Raw genomic sequence first — 19,350 nt, 5'->3', positions numbered from 1 at the left:
GCATTACAAGTTGGAAGGTAGGGGAGGTTTAATCACAAATTGACCATTAATTACGATGTAGCTGTGAATATTACTGTTCATTGGTAATCCTCATGGATGGTAGGGAATTGTCTTGTGAGCCTCATGTGAAGCATTGTTTGATCACCACCTCTTTGCTACTATTTGTGTTAATGAATATTGTAGCTCATCAGGGATCTTTGTTGTTTTTCTCCTGGGCCCAAAAATGAGTTCCAGTAAAAAATGTAAAATAATTTAAAATTATGAAGAATTCAAAATTTCAGCAACTTGCTCTGGAAATTGTATTCCCAATTGGTCAGGTATTTCTCAAAATGAAATGTTTTCAATGACCATTTAAAAATCCCTGCTGATCCATTTAAGCCATACTCCCTCACTATAAGGCCTTTTGTTATAACATGGTTCCTGTTGTAAGACAAGTTTTGTAGACATGTTTTTTTCTTCTTGTAAGACAAGTTTTGTAGACTTGTTTTTAGAGTTTACCAGGTTTCAAATTACAAATTCTGAAGCTATCAGCAGATTTCCATGTCAAGGATCTAGTTACAGTATACAGTCACTTATAAGGCAAGTCCAACTGTAAGCTGCACAGACCCAGATCTGCCATTGCATAGTGCACCAGCAGATCTGGGTCTGTGCAGTTTGAGTAATCAGTAGAATGAACAGCATAGACCCTGATCTGCACATGCATTTATGCTGTGGCAGATTAGGATCTCTGTTGTTTGCAATTTGACTCTGTTCATGCAACTAAAATGCTTTAGCCATGTCAAGTACACGTGGCATCGAGGCAGCCATGAACAACTTGAGGTTCAGCTGAATGCAGATCATGGTGTTAACATTTATGTTGTAGTCAAATCTTGCAGTAAAACTCCAATGGAAGATGCTCATGGATATTTATGTATGTTGATCCGTATATATGTCTCTCTACATATATCTGTGCGTTTGACAGCATATCTTGGCAGCATGTTCCTGGGTACAGCATTCTCCACAAGAAGGTTCTTTACTTATGTGGACATTAGCAGAGTACAGTCCAGTTGAGGTTTACCTGTAAGGTCAGTGTTTTCTGTACTCCGGTAAGACAACACCACCCTGACAGTAGAGGGACTATAGAAATTTGCCGAATGATGGTGGTTGTTGTTGTGGGGTTTAATGCCATTTTTCAGCACACAATAGGCTATGCATGGCAGCCAGTATTAATGGTGGAGGAAGAACCCGGGAAAACCCCAGGAAGAACCACCGACCCTCGAGAAGCTACTGGCAAGCTTTATCACATACTCACATTGGCCGAATCCTAGACTCAAACCCACGCAGACAGAGGTGAGATGGCAGTGATCCATAATGGAAAACCCTTTAGACCACTCGGCCACCCCCCACTCCCCCACCCCCGAATGATGGTTACTGGTAGATATCCTTTAGTTGTAGATATAAAATGAGATAAATATAAGAAATTTAATTTTGTCTTTATTAGCAAGTGTACTTTTCATGGAGATATTTGCAAAGGCAGGTGTCACTGTATTCATGTGTTAAAAGTAGGCTCAAAGCTCATTTTAACATCTTGAAGGGAGACCTTTGTAGACAAGTTTGATTGCTAACAGATCAGGTTCTGTGTCTTTTATATTTGTATCCATCCTTCTAAAAACACTTGATCAGTGGGCTAAAGGCAGCAGTGCTTTCTGTCCATGAAGTGATAACAAAAGGAAACAAATTGTTCACCATGCCTAATAGATTGGAAATTGTATGAATTTGAAAACTGACAAATTAGGTTTTAATCTGCCAAAATGGAAGTTGACATTACACTGGCATCATGCCAGTAAGTTCAGTATGCTAGATCAGGTTTGGAGTGAACTGTGTTATTATCTGTTGGGATGGAACTCTGTAAATGAAGAAAAATGCAGATGCTCAGACATAAACAGGCAGACATGCATGCAAAGGTAGATTTCAATTCTAGGGTCATTGACCAAGTAAAATTCCAACTGACCAGTCATATAAAAGTCTCTATAGTTACTAATGATTTAATTATATATCAATATATCCCAACCCATGAATGGCCTTTTAAACAAAAAGGCCATCTGTGATATAGAGACTCCTTTGTGTTAACACCAAAGGGCTTGTACTTTATATATAAGCTGAGTCAAACAGCAAAAATACAAAGATCCTGATCTGCCATAGATTGTGTGCCTGCACATCAGGGTGTATGTTCTACTGATTACTCCTTACAAACTGCACAGACCCATATCTGCCAGTGCATTATGTGACAGGAGATCTGAGTCTGATCAGTTTGTAGTTTGGCTAGTCCTATAAACAATTATATATGGTAATACATTGTTTTGGTCTCTTTCACAAGAGCTGACCCAGTATATGAAGCCATCTTGGTTAAAAAGGGGTGGTGGGTGGTGGTAGAGCGGGTGTATAGGTGAGGAAACACTGCTTTTTAAAAACATGGCTTGATATTTTTTGCATTTAATTATTATTATCCACAAAATTATCCTAGCCTGCCCCATATGAATGATCATTAATTTTCCGTGCCATTTATTAAAAGCTGCCTTAGATCTTCCAGCTCACTCTTTAGTCACATTTCCAGTGTAAGGTTATCTTAAATCTAATTCAAGTTTAATATCAGGCTTCTATATTGCAAATCAAATAAACAATCCCAATAATGACTGGCAAGCTGGCAGAGTAGAAGGATTTAAGAGGAATACTGATATACACCATTCAGGATAATGTAATCAAAGCAGGTTTTACAGCACATACCTAGGGGGATTCTGTAATTCAGAGATGCAGATGACTTTGGCAATATAGTAGTCAATCATGAATCTACAAGATATTAGCAGCTTATGGTTTATTCATCTGCCATGGTCATCAATAGAATCTTGGAAGGTCTGATTTTATACACTTTTCCTGGAATGCAAAACTGTCTTCATTCTGACCACTTTACTGGGGTAGACAAAACACTTGATTCTAGGTCACTAGGTCTGTAGGGAAATTGTATCCGAATTTGAAAAGGACATTACAGCTTTGATCACTGATCTTTACTTTCATATTACAATGTGAACTACTAAATTTGGGTCCTAAATAATTTCCTGATGTCAAGGTTACAGTGGTGCTGTTTATGATGAAAAATTGCACTAAACCTGCCACAACAATAATTCAAACGTTTTGTGTTGGGAGAATTGCAAATGATTTATTCCAAATGAAGATCTTCACTTTCATGAAAGTGAAAGATGTAATTTGATTGGTGATTAGATTTTGATCAGATCGTTGAACTTTTGGAATAACTTTCAATATTGGAGCTTTGCGTCTTCTGTGAGCTTGGAGGTTTGTGTGACTTCAGGGCTTGATCTGTCAGTTAAATGCATTGTTAGATCGGAGTATCAGCTGTTGATCCACAATTCGACAGATTTTAAAATCAGATGGTAGGCAAGCAGGTTACATAGAAAAGAACCTGGTTTCTCAGTTGAAATTTAGTAGCCATGCTAATATGAAACAGTTTGCTCCCCATTATCATTTTCACCTGAGATATAGGCAGGAAATGAATGTTTTTGTTACATCCACTTGAATCCAAAGTACATTTAATTCAGAGACATTTGTATTACGAGATGCTTACTGATAGCTGTGTAAAAGAGGTTTGTAATTGGCTGTTTCAGCTGTACATGAGCAGATGATGAAAATTGGACTCTACTGTTTTTCTCTTACAAGGCCCATGATTTTTGCCTGCAGGTCCCCATTTTCGCAAAATCTAAAGCTTGCCCTACTTATGTTTGTGAAGGTTTGAATGTCTGTAGGCCTTAGTGAGCACTGTGCTTTAGATCTAACAACAGTAAGGCTTAAATCTGGACACAAACTCTGGTTCTGGAACCTGCAAATTTTGTGCTTGGAAAATTTTGCTTTTTGGCTTTATATGTTAATGTGTGTTGAATGTCTTCATTACTTGACACCATTGTAAAGCTATATCTCATACCACCTGTCATGAATTCTCATGACATCACAGACCTTGGAACAAGGGTACTAATAAATGCTTGATATGTTGTCAGTTCCCTTTGTCTTTTATTCTTTATATGTATGTTTTGAAAGCATCGAACAGGTCTTGCTATTAAATAGTGCCCATTTGGGCTTCCTGAGTTCAGTACATGGTATCTTGGATCCAGTATTTTGTTAATTCTTGGGCTGTTGTAGGCAAATGATTTTTCAGACTGTTTGTTTTGAATTGGATTTATGTTATTTAAATTAATAAATACAGCAAATGGGAGTGGCATACAAAGGATAAATGGCACCTGGGGGGATGATAATGGCCCAGTGGCATTTCGGCGCACCCAAGACCTCTGATGCCTTGGGCAACCTCCAACCCCATGTTAGTACGCTACTGGCAATTGGCTTTTTATATTCAGTAGTCAGACTTTAAGAGTTTTGGTTAACAAATTTTGTATCTACCTTTTTTACTATTTTATAATACTTTATATACTCTGTAATATGTTAACTGCAGACTGCACAGACTCAGATCTGCTGGTGCATATTGTGCTGGCAGATCTGGGTTTCTGCAGTTTGTTGGGAGTAATCAGTTGAAAAAAGCAAAACAAGATAGACCCTGATCTTCAGGTGCATTATGCAATGGCAGATCAGGATCTTTGTTGTTAGCAGTTTGACTTGTAAGCAAGCATATATGGTACTTTATTTTGGGTTCATTAATCATATATTTCCACTATCAGAGTTTACTAGTACATAAAGGCAATTATCTTTTGAAGCAAGTTATATACAGTCAATATGGCAATTTATTTTTGTCTGATGGAGAACATAAAAATAAACCTGCCACTATCTATTAGGTTTGTGTTGCAGCATAAAAAATGATGAAAATACAGAAAAACCTTTTTCTCAGTCAGTCAGGTTAATGATTGCTGTAAAGGTTGCAGATATATTTGGATCATTGTTATGGGTTTATATGTTTTTCTGCATAATATATTACTAGCAGTGACCTGTGTTTTACTGTGGTAAAACTCAATTATAAAGCAGTTTTTTTGGCAAACTTTGAGGTCAATAGCCATATGGTTCTTTCATTCACTTTGATGGTTGCCTACTACTAGAACATGTTTTGGCTACATCGTACAAAGAACCTTGATCCTACATGCCTACTACTAGAACATGTTTTGGCTACATCGTACAAAGAACCTTGATCCTACATGCCTACTACTAGAACATGTTTTGGCTACATCGTACAAAGAATCTTGATCCTACATGCCTACTACTAGAACATGTTTTGGCTACATCATACAAAGAACCGTGATCCTACATGCCTACTACTAGAACATGTTTTGGCTACATCATACAAAGAACCTTGATCCTACATGCCTACTACTAGAATATGTTTTGGCTACATCGTACAAAGAACCGTGATCCTACATGCCTACTACTAGAACATGTTTTGGCTACATCATACAAAGAACCTTCATCCTACATGCCTACTACTAGAACATGTTTTGGCTACATCGTACAAAGAACCTTCATCCTACATGCCTACTACTAGAACATGTTTTGGCTAAATCGTGAAAAAGAACCTTCATCCTACATGCCTACTACTAGAACATGTTTTGGCTAAATCGTAAAAAAGAACCTTCATCCTACATGCCACACAGTCTCAGCATATTGAATATTTTCTTGCATTAAGGTGGTCTGTAAAATCAACATTTACAGAACAGATTTATGTGATATGATCATCAGATGAAGTATGCAATATGGCATCACATTTTATCCTAGCACATCACAGTACATTGATTTTGGGTCGAGACTGGATATAAATGAAGTGACATTTTTTTCTAATCTTATACTGAAGAAGACAAGGTAAAAATAAAAATATTGAAGAAGAAAATGTGAAAGAAAATAATGGTTTCAGTTCTTGAATGACATATCATTTCCTCAGTTTGCTATACAACCAACATGCCATTATATACTCCATTACAAGACAAGTCAAACTTCAAACAACAAAGAACCTAACTTGCTTTAGCATAGTGCACCAGCAAATCAGGGTCTGTGTTGTTTGTTCTAGTGATTGCTCTTTACAAACTGCTCAGACCCAGATCTGCTGCCACATAATGTGAAAGCAGATCTGGGTCTGTGCACTTCGCAGTTGGACTTGTAAGTTAGAAGAATGTCACCTTGTCTAAATTTTATGAATTCTGCAAGTTGTAGATCATTGTTCTTGATAGACTTCATAAAAAATTGATGCTTTTTTTTATTCCTTTCTGGTTTCTTTTTGTAAATATAACTGTAGGCAATGGAGGCATCAGATGATTTGGAACTGAAACTATTGCTTTGAGTTGTATATAATACAGTCTATCACCTTGCTAATTGTCCATGCTTGAGCTTAATTGGCCAACTTGTCAGTTGTGTCAGGCATTTGTTGAAGCAGAATTTAGTCAGGACATGTTTGTTGTATAGTTGACAGCTTGAAATGGGAAAGGAGAATAAAAATTGCAAGAAAACCTAGAAATTGTGCTATTTCAGGTGCAGTTGATTGGCTAGCTAATGGCTTTACAATGGTCTGGACATGCCAGTGAAATTTGCCTCTGTTGACAGGTTCTGGCATTAAAACAGTAATGAGTGTTATACTGTACCTTGTCAGTGCCAGTCCAGTTGGAAATCTTATCTTATAATTCTGGTGTAATAATATAGGGGTAAAACGTATTCTATTATTGAAATTTGCCACATTTTCACAGTGTAATTAGCACACCTGTCAGCTAGTTAGATTTTCCTAAATGATCTTTCTTTTTCAGCTGTCACTAAAATGATGTTTTTTTGCACTTCAGATTTTTGTTGTGTGTATGTGTAACAAATGATAAATGCTGCTGCTACATGCAACAGATTTAGTAAAATGCAGTGACTGTAGATAATGCACAGGCAATGTTTTAGAGTTAGAAACGTAATAATCGATCTTACCATGCATAATGTGCATGGTAACTAAAGCTGCACACTCTTGTTTTCAGCACAATAAATGCTGAAGTAGGTACTATCCAATACACTTTCTTGTATGCAGCACACTACTGGCTGAGTAGGTACTATCCAAGCCCATGTAGAAGTAATGGTTTAATTAGATATTAAATATTCCCACCAAAACGCAGAGATACATTATGTTATGTTGTCTGTACATCCATCTGTTATCTTTTCTCTGTCTGCACAAAAACTTTTGTTTTAGACCATCTATCTTTCCCAAACTTTATCAATGGATTGTACATGGAGGTAAAGAAAAAGTCTATTGATTTAGGGGCCAGAAGTCAAAGTCACTGATTAAAGGACAAATTATATTTGCATAAGATCCTTTTTCTTCACTATGCATCTTTAGCACACCTTGGACAGCCTAAGGTAAGAAAGTTGGCATGTTGACTTTGTAATTGGAGGCCAAGGTGGCTATAAGAAAAAAAGGGTTTGATCCAGAGCAAGTTCCTTGACCATACTTTGTGAAAGCCTTGCATTTGAACTGATTTAAACAATCATCTGTTTCATTGAACTATTGTTTATTTACATTAAAATATATTTTGAAAAATGTGGTCTATTGGCCATTCAGAAACCATGTTTGCACTAATTTTGGTATTCATCGAGCTGAAAATTATTTGTTGTTTGCAGCCATTTTTGATGAATATCAGACAACCTTGAAATCTTTACTGGTTGTTGAAAGACAGGTTGGAAATTGTTTTTAGAAAAAGATTCTCCTGTTTTTAATGCACAGTGCCAACTTCTTGGGTGAAAAGTTTTGAATAAAGATGAGCACTATAATTGGATTTGTGCAGTCATTGTAGATGTGCTATATTGTGGTATTGTTTTACTTGGAGCATAGTTATTTCTGATTTGCATCCATTTCTGATTCTCATCAGTGAACTTTGAGATCTTGGCAGCAGTGAAAAGATGGTAAAACATTTTAAATTTATTACCAACTGTTCTTAATCAAGATATTGAAAAGACTCTTAAGTACTAATGCTGACATGGGATTCCAGTCTTGTACTTCAGTCCAGATTGACCATGGTATATTATTTGTAGACTAAAGATTATTTATCACTTTCTAATTGGATGCAGCTGGAAGAAAGACAACCGATCAGATTGGTTGTAACATTTACATAAGATATTTGTGAATATATTCAAATCAGTCTCTGTCAACAACAGCATATGCTATGTATACACAAGTTTCTCAAACTTTAGCTTGTCACAAGTTGTTTTGTGTCCAGTTATGCAGACATCTTTGAAGTCACCATATTTATTACCTGACAGGTCAAAAAATAAGTGGAATGAAGCAAATTGATGTCCTTTGGCTAGCAATTCATAAGCTTTCTTACAGTTGTGAAATTTGTTTCTCAATGTTGCTGTTCTTTTAATACACTTCTTTGCAATTCCAGGTACACCAGTATTTCCGATGTCTCCCTGAAGATAAGGTGCCTTATTTGAATAGCATTGGAGAGAAGCACCGTGTACGACAGCTTCTGCAGCAGTTGCCTCCCCATGATAATGAGGTGCGTTACTGTAACAGTCTCTGTGAAGAGGAGAAACATGAACTACGCATGTTTAGTGCACAACGAAAGAGAGAGGCTTTGGGGCGGGGAAGTGTGAGGCCACTCCCACTTACTTTGCAAGGGAGCATATGCCACAAGGTAATGCAAATATCTATTTTTGTTGATGATAATGTATTGTTCATCATGTTGTTTGAGACAGAATTAATAGTGCATTTAGTTCTTAAGTAAAACAGTTGCATTTAAAGTTAGTCATTCTAATTAACATTTCACTGTGTAAATGTGTATATGTGTGCATTAATTTTTCATGAGCAAAGTTCTTGTTTGATAATAATTTATTGTGAAACTGAATTCTTCCATAATAAAAGTATTTGAAGATATCAACACAAAATTTTTGACAATATATCCATTTTAGAACTCCATAGAAATCACAGAAAGTGTGTCTCTCTCTCTCTCTCTCTCTCTCTCTCTCTCTCTCTCTATATATATATATATATATATATATATATATATATATATATATATATATATATATGCAGCGACAGAAACAGGAGTTCCCTCTCTTGCAAGGATATCTGCATTTTATGAAAAATATGGCCTTGTCTGTGGATTTGTCTTTCATTAGCTGGATTAAATTGTTTAAAAAAAAGTTACTTGTGTGTTGTACAGAGTTCCATCTTAAGAGGAGTGTCCTCATTCAGAAGGCCCAGACACACCAAATACTTAAATAAGCAACATTCAGATTGGCAAAATACATGTAATTATAGAAATAAATTGTTTTGTTCTTTTCAGTGTCAGAAGGTGATTCCAGGAGGGGAGATGGCAGTATTTGCATCGCGGATGGGTCATGACAAATGTTGGCACCCTGCATGCTTCACGTGTACAACGTGTGATGAACTTCTGGTGGATCTGATCTATTTTCACAAAGATAGCCATCTTCACTGTGGCCGTCATCATGCGGAACTTATCAAGCCTCGCTGTGCCGCTTGTGATGAGGTACAAAAACATTTATTGCACATTCATAATTGACTTCCATTCACCAAATTTACCCATTGATAGCGTTATCAATTAAGTGGACATTTCAGTGTGAGTAAGTTGTTTTCCATGATTATTTTTGTTTTGTTCCTCCTAACAAGAAAAAAAAATACAAGGGGTGCATGAGCATCTTGTATTTTGTTATATGTAACATTGTACATTTCCTTATATTTACTGTGTGAATGAAAATGTGCCTTTAGGATCAATTTCTTTGGGGTGGGGTTCATGGGCTTGGTTTAGAAGGTTCAACACAGACTGCAAGAATATTTTTTTTTTCTTTTTCTGAATTTGTTTTTATTTTCTTATTTCATTTATGTTTTAGCATCATAAATATTTTTGACTTTTCACCATATTAAACTGTTCTGAAAATCCGATTAAATTGTCTTTATTTAAAAGAAAAAGTCTGCAAAGCAAAACATGAACATTAAATCATTCCATTCCCCCCCCCATCCATTTACATCAAAAGAGAAAGGAAAGTTTTATACAAGTTTGTAACAAAGACAAATTAGGTCTTTGCAAAGAATGCACACAGAAATAAAAAAAAGGGGAAAGTAACCTCATTTAAATATTTTATATTATGATCAGTTATCTTTCCCTTTCTTGCAAAAACAGTTTTTCTGGTGCCAAATTTATTACAAATCAGTTTTTTTTTTAAAATTAAAAAACATTTTTCTCAGAAAATCAAAATTATGCTAAAATGTACTTAGCTGTTTTGTGTAACATTATACAATGTTTTTTTTTTGCTCATAAGTTTAACTGAACAGATCAGATTGCTTGTATGAGAAGAGATAACATGAGTCAGCTCATTTTTCATTGCAAATTCTTAAAGGCAAAAAATTGACCTGGAGAAAATAAAAATTGTTGTGTAATCTTCAAAAATAATTGAATGACTCAATATTAGGCAGGTAATATCTAATGATTAACAGTTGAACCTGATTGAACTCTTTTAAATTGTTATTTTTTTTTTGTGGGGGTTGCACCTGTGTAAGCATCGTGAGATACTGTTTTTCAATTTGATATCGCTATAGGTTGAAAGTTCATGTCCTGATATGCTGGGTGTTCTGGTCTTGCTTGTCTCAAGGTGTGTAAAGGTTTTCCAAGTAGCCACTACAATAGTCACATGTCCTTTGAAACAGTGGCTGCATTCACCTCAAAGCAGGCATTATAGGTTGAAAGTTTATGCCATAATACAGTTCCAGTCTGCCTGTCTCACCTGCATAAGCATCATGGTGAACAGTGTTCAAGTTTTCATTAAATTTTTTGAAGATCAACTGAAACTTTAGGTTAACATTACTAGGCGTCTACAGTTCACATTTTTATTTGCAAGGCGTTCCTTTCTTGCTTGTCTAGCCTGATTAAGCATAGACCTTGCTTCTTGACTGTGAATAGTGTTACAGTTTATTGTTCAAGTTTGTGAAAGTCACGTAGCTTCTAAAATTTCAGTGCTAATTTTCATGGAACTTCTGTATTGCTTGTCTCACCTGCTTTGGCAAAAAGCATGTTTCATTGTTGCACACATTGTTAAAGTTATTTGTAAAATAATATTTAAAGTTCACATATTTTCAGCATCAGTGGCTGAATTCAACTGAAAATCCAGGATAATATTCCTATAGGTCTAACGTTTGTATGCAGATATGCATGTCCTGTGGTGTATATTTCACCAGCTGATAAATTAAACTCGACAATGTTCAGGGATTTTGTGAAAGTTTATGAAAGTTAGATACAGTAATTATACTGGCAGGAATATGGATGTTCATGTAGGTGCGACAAAGTGTTTACCAGAACTCTTGTTTAAGACAAAGTTAATTTATGGTTTTAGTTCTATTGAACATCTTGGCTCACATTGGAATTAAGGTTTCCAACAAATAGTCCGTAATCTTACCCATGTAGCCCGTATACTAAGAGTAAAATATTGAAACTTTGAAAATATCAGATATTGAATATTTGCTAAAATCTTATTTATGTCTCTTGTAGATAATTTTTGCCGATGAGTGTACAGAGGCTGAAGGTCGAAGTTGGCACATGAAACATTTTTCATGCTTTGAATGTGATACTCAGTTGGGAGGACAGAGATACATAATGCGGGAAGGACGGCCATACTGCTGTGTGTGTTTTGAGCGAATGTTTTCAGAATTTTGTGATACCTGTGGTGAACACATTGGAGTTGACCAGGGACAGATGACCCATGATGGGCAACATTGGCATGCAACAGAACGTTGTTTTAAATGTCACACTTGCCAAAAGACATTGTTAGGACAGCCGTTTCTTCCAAAACATGGTGTCATATACTGTTCTGCAGCATGCAGCCGTGCAGGGTCAATTCCGACCCAAACACCGCGTCGACCGGAAGATTATATGGAGGATATTAATAATATTCGTTTGGGTTCACCGGTGAGCCATGCAATGCATGAAAGTAGTGTCACAGGGTTACAGGAAGCCTTACGTCAGCAATATACAATTACAGAAAGCTGCCCATCTTCTGATAAGGACCTTGGATATGCCACAAGTAGTAATAGTGAAGTGTATGCACCAGGAATGTATGAAGCACCAGGCAATTCTGGGATGCCACATAATATTTCTGGATATGAAATTAATGTGGATGGATTGATAGATGCTTTGCCCAAACCAACTCATGATGCCAAAAAGAAAAGATTGTCACAGCTGTCAATGCCAGATTTGTCGAAAGATCAGCAGACTGGTTCTGGTTCAGACAAAAGTACCAATTCAAGTTCAAATAGTCGAAGTCGTAGTCATAGCAGAAGTCAGTCTGGCTCGGAGCGAAATCTTGGTGTGCATTTCAATTTGAAGGATGGGCAAGCCATGACGTATTATCACCCTGAGCTTCCCACCAGTCTTTTACGACCTTATCATCATCAGCAATCTGTTGGAAGCAGTCAGAATTATCCCAGTGCACGATCTTTTCCAGAACTCAGGTACACAAGTAATAGTAACTCTCCAACTCAGGATCTTAATAACCTCCCAGTACCAGATGAAGAAAAGATGAACCCAATCTCACGACCTCCAACAGGAAGAAGTAGTTTAAACACAAATCATTACCCTCGTAGTAGAAGCTTTGAGGGGCGACCTGGGAGTGCTCTTAATCGGCACAATTCTGACAGGAGACAGACTTCAAAAGGTGAAAATCAAAACATACGAGAATATTCTGTTGATGACAATGGTCTAGGTAGGCATGCTTATCGAGATGATGATGATCACTGCAGTACATGTTCTAGCTCAAGCGATTCAGACGATGATTATTGTTACTACTACGATACACCTCGTCAGCCACCTCAACCAAGAATTTCCTATGTGGATGACTTGAACCGTAGTAAAGGTCAAAGTGCAACATTAGGTCAAAGGTCAGGAAGGTCAGGTCGACACAAAAATAAGAGTAAAAATTGTATTTTGTCTTAACACAAGCTGTGTAATGCAAGATAATATTCAAGACTATCTTTTTGACTTGGAAGGATTTCATCTCAAAGTCCTTAGTCATATTACCTACTATCAATTACTAGTTCATGTTTCTAATAAGAAGGAAATGTCTACCAGTATATTTAGCTCAGGCTAAAAATGATGCATAAAGGGGTATTATTCAATATATACTGAGTGGAAGAAAGTAATCATAATGATTACCTCCCTTGAGGTAGTTGGCCGGCTTGTGTCGCACTTCAGACTTTACAGAATCAAATACTTTTTGACAATATTTTATTTGTGTTTATTTTCTTGAGAGATCAAGATGATGAAAAGACCTAAAATATTCACAACTTAGATTATATGTATTTGGAGGGATATTGGTATTTGCATGTCATTATTATAAAAAACAAGAGTATGATTTTTTTAATCAATATTGCAAGGTGTACTCATCCCTTGGATACTGTTTAATATAGGATTATTTGAAAACTCCGAGTCATCTGTATTCTGAATACTTTGATCTTTGTTTTAGTTTTAAAATGAAAGAATTCTAAATACTCAGAAGCTTTAAAATTATAATAATGAAACTTTTTTATGTCAGTTTGTTGTTTCAGATTTTGAATTGATCTCTTCATCAGAAAATGATCTTTGCAGCTGATTCTTATGATATTTTCTTAATTTGATTTTTTTATCATGGTTACAAGCCTTGTCACTCACTGCCTTGTGTTTGTCATTGCAGAAAGTGTCCGTCATATTATCTGCAGTTGGACTTGTGATTGAATAAATTACTTGTATCACAGTTAATTTAAGTATCATTTTCCATGTACAGTTTTTTGGCACTTTTGAATCACAATTGTTTTCAGTTTTACCAGAACTTAGGATTTTAAAAGATAACCGAAAATTTTCACGTTTATTTAGACTCTATTCTGAATTGTATTTTTTCCCCGTCATCTTTTTTATTTCCATTAAAACGTAGAAGCATTGGTTTATTTTGTGATGATGAATGCTGCATTCGTATGTGTACCAATGTCTTTGTTGCTATGTCAGTCCATATTTCCATACTTTGTTCTTTTGTACAAAATGATTATATTTTTATGAAAAGGTTTCTTTGAAATCTAACCCTAGGCCTTTAATTCAAATGGAAGCCTTGGACACTTTTCTTGCAAACTTGGTGAAGACAATTCCTAGTTCCTCCCAAATAAAAAAACATGAAGAATTTACAGAGATATTTTAGTGCAGTAAATGGTAAATATTTGTATATGCTGAAAATGATACTTGTCAGATCATAACACACAACTTGAGCAATTTTAGTAAATGATAAACCTCCATTGTATTTCATTAAATGTATACTCATGTCATTCAGCTACTCAAATAATTCAAGAATAGCACCATTAATGTGTGTGTGTGTGTGTGTGTGTGTGTGTGTGTGTGTGTGTGTGTGTGTGTGTGTAGTGCCATTAATTTGCATGCATGCACTTGTGTGTTTTTATGTGTTACATATTGTGATCCTTTTGTGCAATAATAGGTCAATACAGGCTGATGAAATCAATGATATTATCTTTCATCCACATTGACAATATCATCAGAAGTGTTATGATAAATATTTGGCTTAGAGATATTTCATTTCCTTCACACCCATGACATAGTTTCTATTTTTTTTTATCAAATATAGTATGTATTACTAATGACTGTAAACAAACTGTATGGTCTTGAGAAAGCACTAACAAAATATAGATCCATTGGCCATTTTGGTCATGGGTTTATATGGCAAGGGAGACAATTCAGATTTAGATAAATGATTGGACCTCGTAGTAATCATCCTTGGATAGTATTCCACAAGTAGTCTTGGCTTGCAACAATAGTAGAATAAAATTGCTTTAAAATGGAAATTGCTATCCAGGTGATGCTCACTATATACCACTTTTATTTTAATGCCAATTATAATGAAGATCTAACATTCAATTTGTGCCACTGTACTCGTTTTTATGCCGTTGCTGGTACCATGTGCTTAGACTCGCACACAGCATTGAATTATTATTTGTTTGAAAAATTATGCATAAATAATTATTACTTGAAAGCTCTGTATAGTTTGCCTAAGAACTTCCTTAACTTACAAGTATCCTATGAGAAAAATTACTTTTGATTTATGCTATTACCGCTGGAACACATCTGTCATAAATCGAGCATCAGTGTAGCAATTGACCTAATAATGTTGAAATGTTAATACATGTATTGCCTAGTGACTTGTAAAGAAAAGAAAATTTAAATTATTACGAGGATGGTTATTTTGAGCAGTCTGTCAGTTAAAAACAATGGAATAGAAATACCTCAGGAGTCGCGCTCTTCCAACTAATCATAGGTAAATTAGCATTGCTTCCAACTTCAAGCAGTCAGTACCTGCAGTACTTTGATTATTGTGTTGTTTGTACATTTTATGTACATTGCTGGTTTATATTATCTGAAAAGTGTATAGGTCTGTAGCTATTTAGAAGGTGCAGAATTTATAATGAAATTGCAATTGATGCCTAATGTGTATATGTGTAGAACTGTCTTGTTTGTACAGGAAGTCTGTTGAAATAGTGTATATATGTAAGTATGTCTCTCAATATGGGATTCCTTGTGTGATGATAGTTATAACTTATTTGTACATTTTGTTAAGCAAGTGTCTTCAGTATTTTGTAAGCATACTGCTGAACTAGTCAGTTTTTGTACCTACACATTGCGTGGATGGTAAAGAAACTGGAAGAAATGTAGTTATAACATGTTTAGAATGTTTACAATTATTGCATTTGGATTTTGTCATATGGTCATTATTAACTATGATAACAGTATCTGCTGATGTGTTTTATATGTACAGATACCTGATCAAATGGCAGAGAAATAATCAAAATAATTACAGTAAAACGTGTTAGTCAGTAGCCTTGTCCAACAAATCAGTTAGCCTTAACTTATGACCTATAACTAGCTGGAAGGAAACTGGACCCAGGTGTGACTGGACCCAGGTGTGAGTAGTCACAAGATGTGTGGCTGCCTTTCTTAATAGCTCCATGTCTTGTTATCTGTAACCCAATGGAAAGCCTGCTGTCTTACAGGAATGTTACCTAAGGTTACCTAATGTGAGACAACTAACTGAATTAAAAAAAATATAAGAAATGTATAGTAATTTGTAGTGGCAGTAACTCTCATCCAATTCCTTTGATATTTTAATGTAGCTTACTAAGTCTGTAAACTGTAAAATAAAGTCTGTAACAATATGTTATGTAAATGAGTTGGCAGAGCTAAGAACAATTGAAGAAAGGTTTATTGTACAAATAATTGCTATAACCTTTACAGCTTGCTTGGTCCAGGTGTAATGTATTATCTGGCATGTGGCTTCAGAAATCCTGGAAACAACCAAAAGGTCTAAAAACATGGACTCCAGCTTGGGAATTTCAGTACCATTGTATTCATAATTCACTTGTTTAATAAAAATATATGTTCATGTAAAAAAAATATGTAAAATGTTGATACTTTGCATGAGAATCTAAGCATTTTTAAGATGAAAGGGTCTATGGCAAAGTCCATGTAATAAACACCACACTTTCACGATTGCAAAAAATTTATTGACCTCTGACCTTTGAGATGAGCTGCAAATGTTGAAGTGATCATCCATTTTGTTGGATCTCCGTAGGGAATCAGTGTTAGCTCTGTTGGTGGAGCATTGAACCCCTTAATTCAAGGGATGTAGGCTAAATACCTGTGCGGGTCAGCGCAAATTGACTAACTTGGTCAGTCCTTAGGGAATACACTTGGTCCCAACTTTATCTGCATGATAAACCCATGAAAGTGCCATTAAAACCAACCTACCAGCCAACAAACATTTGATCTTTAATAATAATGTGGTAACCTAGACATTGTAAAAATAATCTTAGACATGTGCAGTCACAGAGTGATGTATGTACTGTATATTCTATAAAGGTGTTCAATTTTACAGCCATTATCAAGATCAAAGATGGAATGACAAGTTATGATATGTTTTTAATTGGGGGACAAAGGGGTTGATTAGTGTATGAAAAAAAAACAACATTGGCTTGTTTTAAAATTCATATTCAGAAAAACATTGCGAGTTTATTTTTGGTAAAATGAAAGGTTCTGTTTTCAGTACAAGATGGCTCTCAGGTACAGAGCCTGTAAAATCGAAAGTTTGATGTTTGCAAAATTTACTTGTGTAAAAATTATTAACACTTGAGAGATTTTCATTATTTGATATTGAACTTTGATTTGTGCTTTCTAAACTTTTGACTGCATATGAAAAGGCAAAGCTTTATAAATAATATTGCATGTTGGTTTCTAACAAATCTGATGCATCATGAGCGTTTTTAGATAGGGCATGCTTTGCTGCGACAGTTTCTATTGGCAAGAAGCAAATAAAACTTCATAACTTTTCAGTTGAATTTGCTTTTGAGCAAAACCATGCTTCAGTGCCAAATTTAAAAATCATACAAGATGAGACTTTTTAAATGCAAGTTTTCATTCTGTTTGACGTATTTTATCACCCTTCATTTTATTCATTGCCTGTGAAGAGAATGCAGGTGTAATATCGGCTAGCAAATGTTGCTTTGAGTGCATTTTTAAAGTTTGAAAGTACGAGACGTGTAAATTGTCACAGGTTCGGTAGAAGATCTTAATACTGGATAATGGAATGATAGCATTACATTTGTATGACCGTTACATTTAAGTTATTGGCAACATAAATGTTTGCGGATAAGGGGACTAAGTATGTTTACTTATAAGTTCGATCCCGCTGCAAGCTGCAAAGACCCAAATCTGCAGTCGCATGTGCTGGCAGATATGGGTCTGTGCGGTGTTAGGAGTAATGAATAGAACAATCAACACAGACCCACATCTGCTAGTATTTTATGTGATGGCGGATCAGGGTCTATGTTGTATGTAGTTGAACTCAACTTATAAGCCAGTATACAAGGTATGTTATGCTGTAATCTTTAATGTAAATGATAATTTTGTAATTTTAGATCTTTTTCTAAATTTGCCAAATTTTTACAGTATGCCTTAACATTAAGGTATACAGACTGATGTGTTGATATTGGTTTGTATGTTTCCCTTTTTTATTCAGCTTTCAGAAAGATTACAAGAATTATTCTTGTTTGGTTTGATTTACACGTGCCTCAGCTGTATTCAAAATGTATTATGTTGTATCAGCAAGTGGAATTTTGATGACGGATTTGTCACATGTCATAATTTAACTAGTAAATCCACAAAAAAACTGTTGAGACTGTTGATGCCATGTTACATTGTGATGCATTTAGGGGTGAAATATACACCTGTGGCATGTTAGAATACACAATATATTAGGGATGAAATATACACCTGTGGCATGTTTACAGTACTCAATCTGTGATGTGATGCATATCAGTATACAAAAAGGATAAAAAGGCAAATGACTAATAATTAATTATTTTGATTGAAGATTAAATACATCTTTTATTACATAAATGCATTTTGAATCAGTTCTCCACCATTAGTATTGATATGCATCAAAATGGTAAAATTGTCGATGCATCAATACATTAATGAATTATTTCACCTCTAGACACATTATGACCAGGAATTATGTTGCAATTATTGCCCAGCTGAATTATGTAAAATGTGTTAGAATGGAATACATTGTTTTTGAGGATTTAAGAATGTTGAAAGCCTTCTTGTTTTTCTGGCTTCACTGACATGTTGCCAGTAAAACTACCATTACAAGTTCTCAAAATCTTCATGCACACTGTTGCTATCCCCAAATTTAAATGTTATCCTTTTTTGTTTTTAAGAAAAGATAATTTCTTGTTTAACTATGAATCAGAAAAGGTGCTGTAAAGGTTAAATTTGGAAATTTATAATCATTTGAATTGTAGAGGACAAGATATGTTTTACATGACATTTTGACACATTTTGCTGTTTTGTATGGTAGAAGTTGGATATTGCAATTTATAAGGCAGAAGTTGGCCATTGCTGTTTTGTGCCTTTGTTTACAAGTTATTACTGTAGATTGTTCAGCAAATATTTGTTTTGTACAGTTAATTTATGTATTTGCAGTATTAAAAATAAAATATGCAAGTATTGGCCATAACTGTGTCGTTTTTCTTGTCATTTTTGCTCCCACATTAAAATTTATACTCCAGTATTATTTAAAATCGTAAACATTTCCTTTTCATTTTCTTTCTAAAACATATTCCCTTTGTACAACCTTAAGGTAGTATGGAGAATGAGAAACTTTTTGGATCGTCAAATTGATAAAAGGCAGAAGATGTTTTTGTCTAATTCGTATCTCATTTTGTCAAGATGAATATGTTTTTGTCTCATTCGTATCTCATTTTGTCAAGATGAATATGTTTCTGTCTCATTCTATCTCATTTTGTCCAGA

At 35.2% G+C, this 19,350-nt stretch overlaps 1 protein-coding gene across 2 annotated transcripts in view; it reads left to right on the top strand.

Annotated features, from left to right (window-relative positions):
• Window positions 1–19,056, top strand: part of LOC149802204 (prickle planar cell polarity protein 3-A-like) — a 222,613-nt gene extending 203,557 nt beyond the window's left edge. For both annotated transcript variants that reach the window (XM_089956617.1, XM_089956618.1), the window contains 3 exons: window positions 8,385–8,636; window positions 9,288–9,491; window positions 11,505–19,056. In XM_089956617.1, the coding sequence (XP_089812743.1) occupies window positions 8,385–8,636; window positions 9,288–9,491; window positions 11,505–12,944 (1,896 nt within the window). In that variant the 3' untranslated portion in view covers window positions 12,945–19,056. The remainder of the gene's footprint in view (window positions 1–8,384; window positions 8,637–9,287; window positions 9,492–11,504) is intronic.
• The last annotated feature ends 294 nt before the right edge of the window (window positions 19,057–19,350 follow it).

This window comes from Sinohyriopsis cumingii, chromosome 4 (genome assembly GCF_028554795.1).
Source record: "Sinohyriopsis cumingii isolate HCF-2022 chromosome 4, ASM2855479v2, whole genome shotgun sequence".
In the NCBI taxonomy this organism is placed as follows: Eukaryota; Metazoa; Mollusca; class Bivalvia; order Unionida; family Unionidae; genus Sinohyriopsis; species Sinohyriopsis cumingii.
The sequence above is the reverse complement of the archived record's forward strand: the minus strand, read 5'-3'. Positions and strand labels throughout refer to the sequence as shown.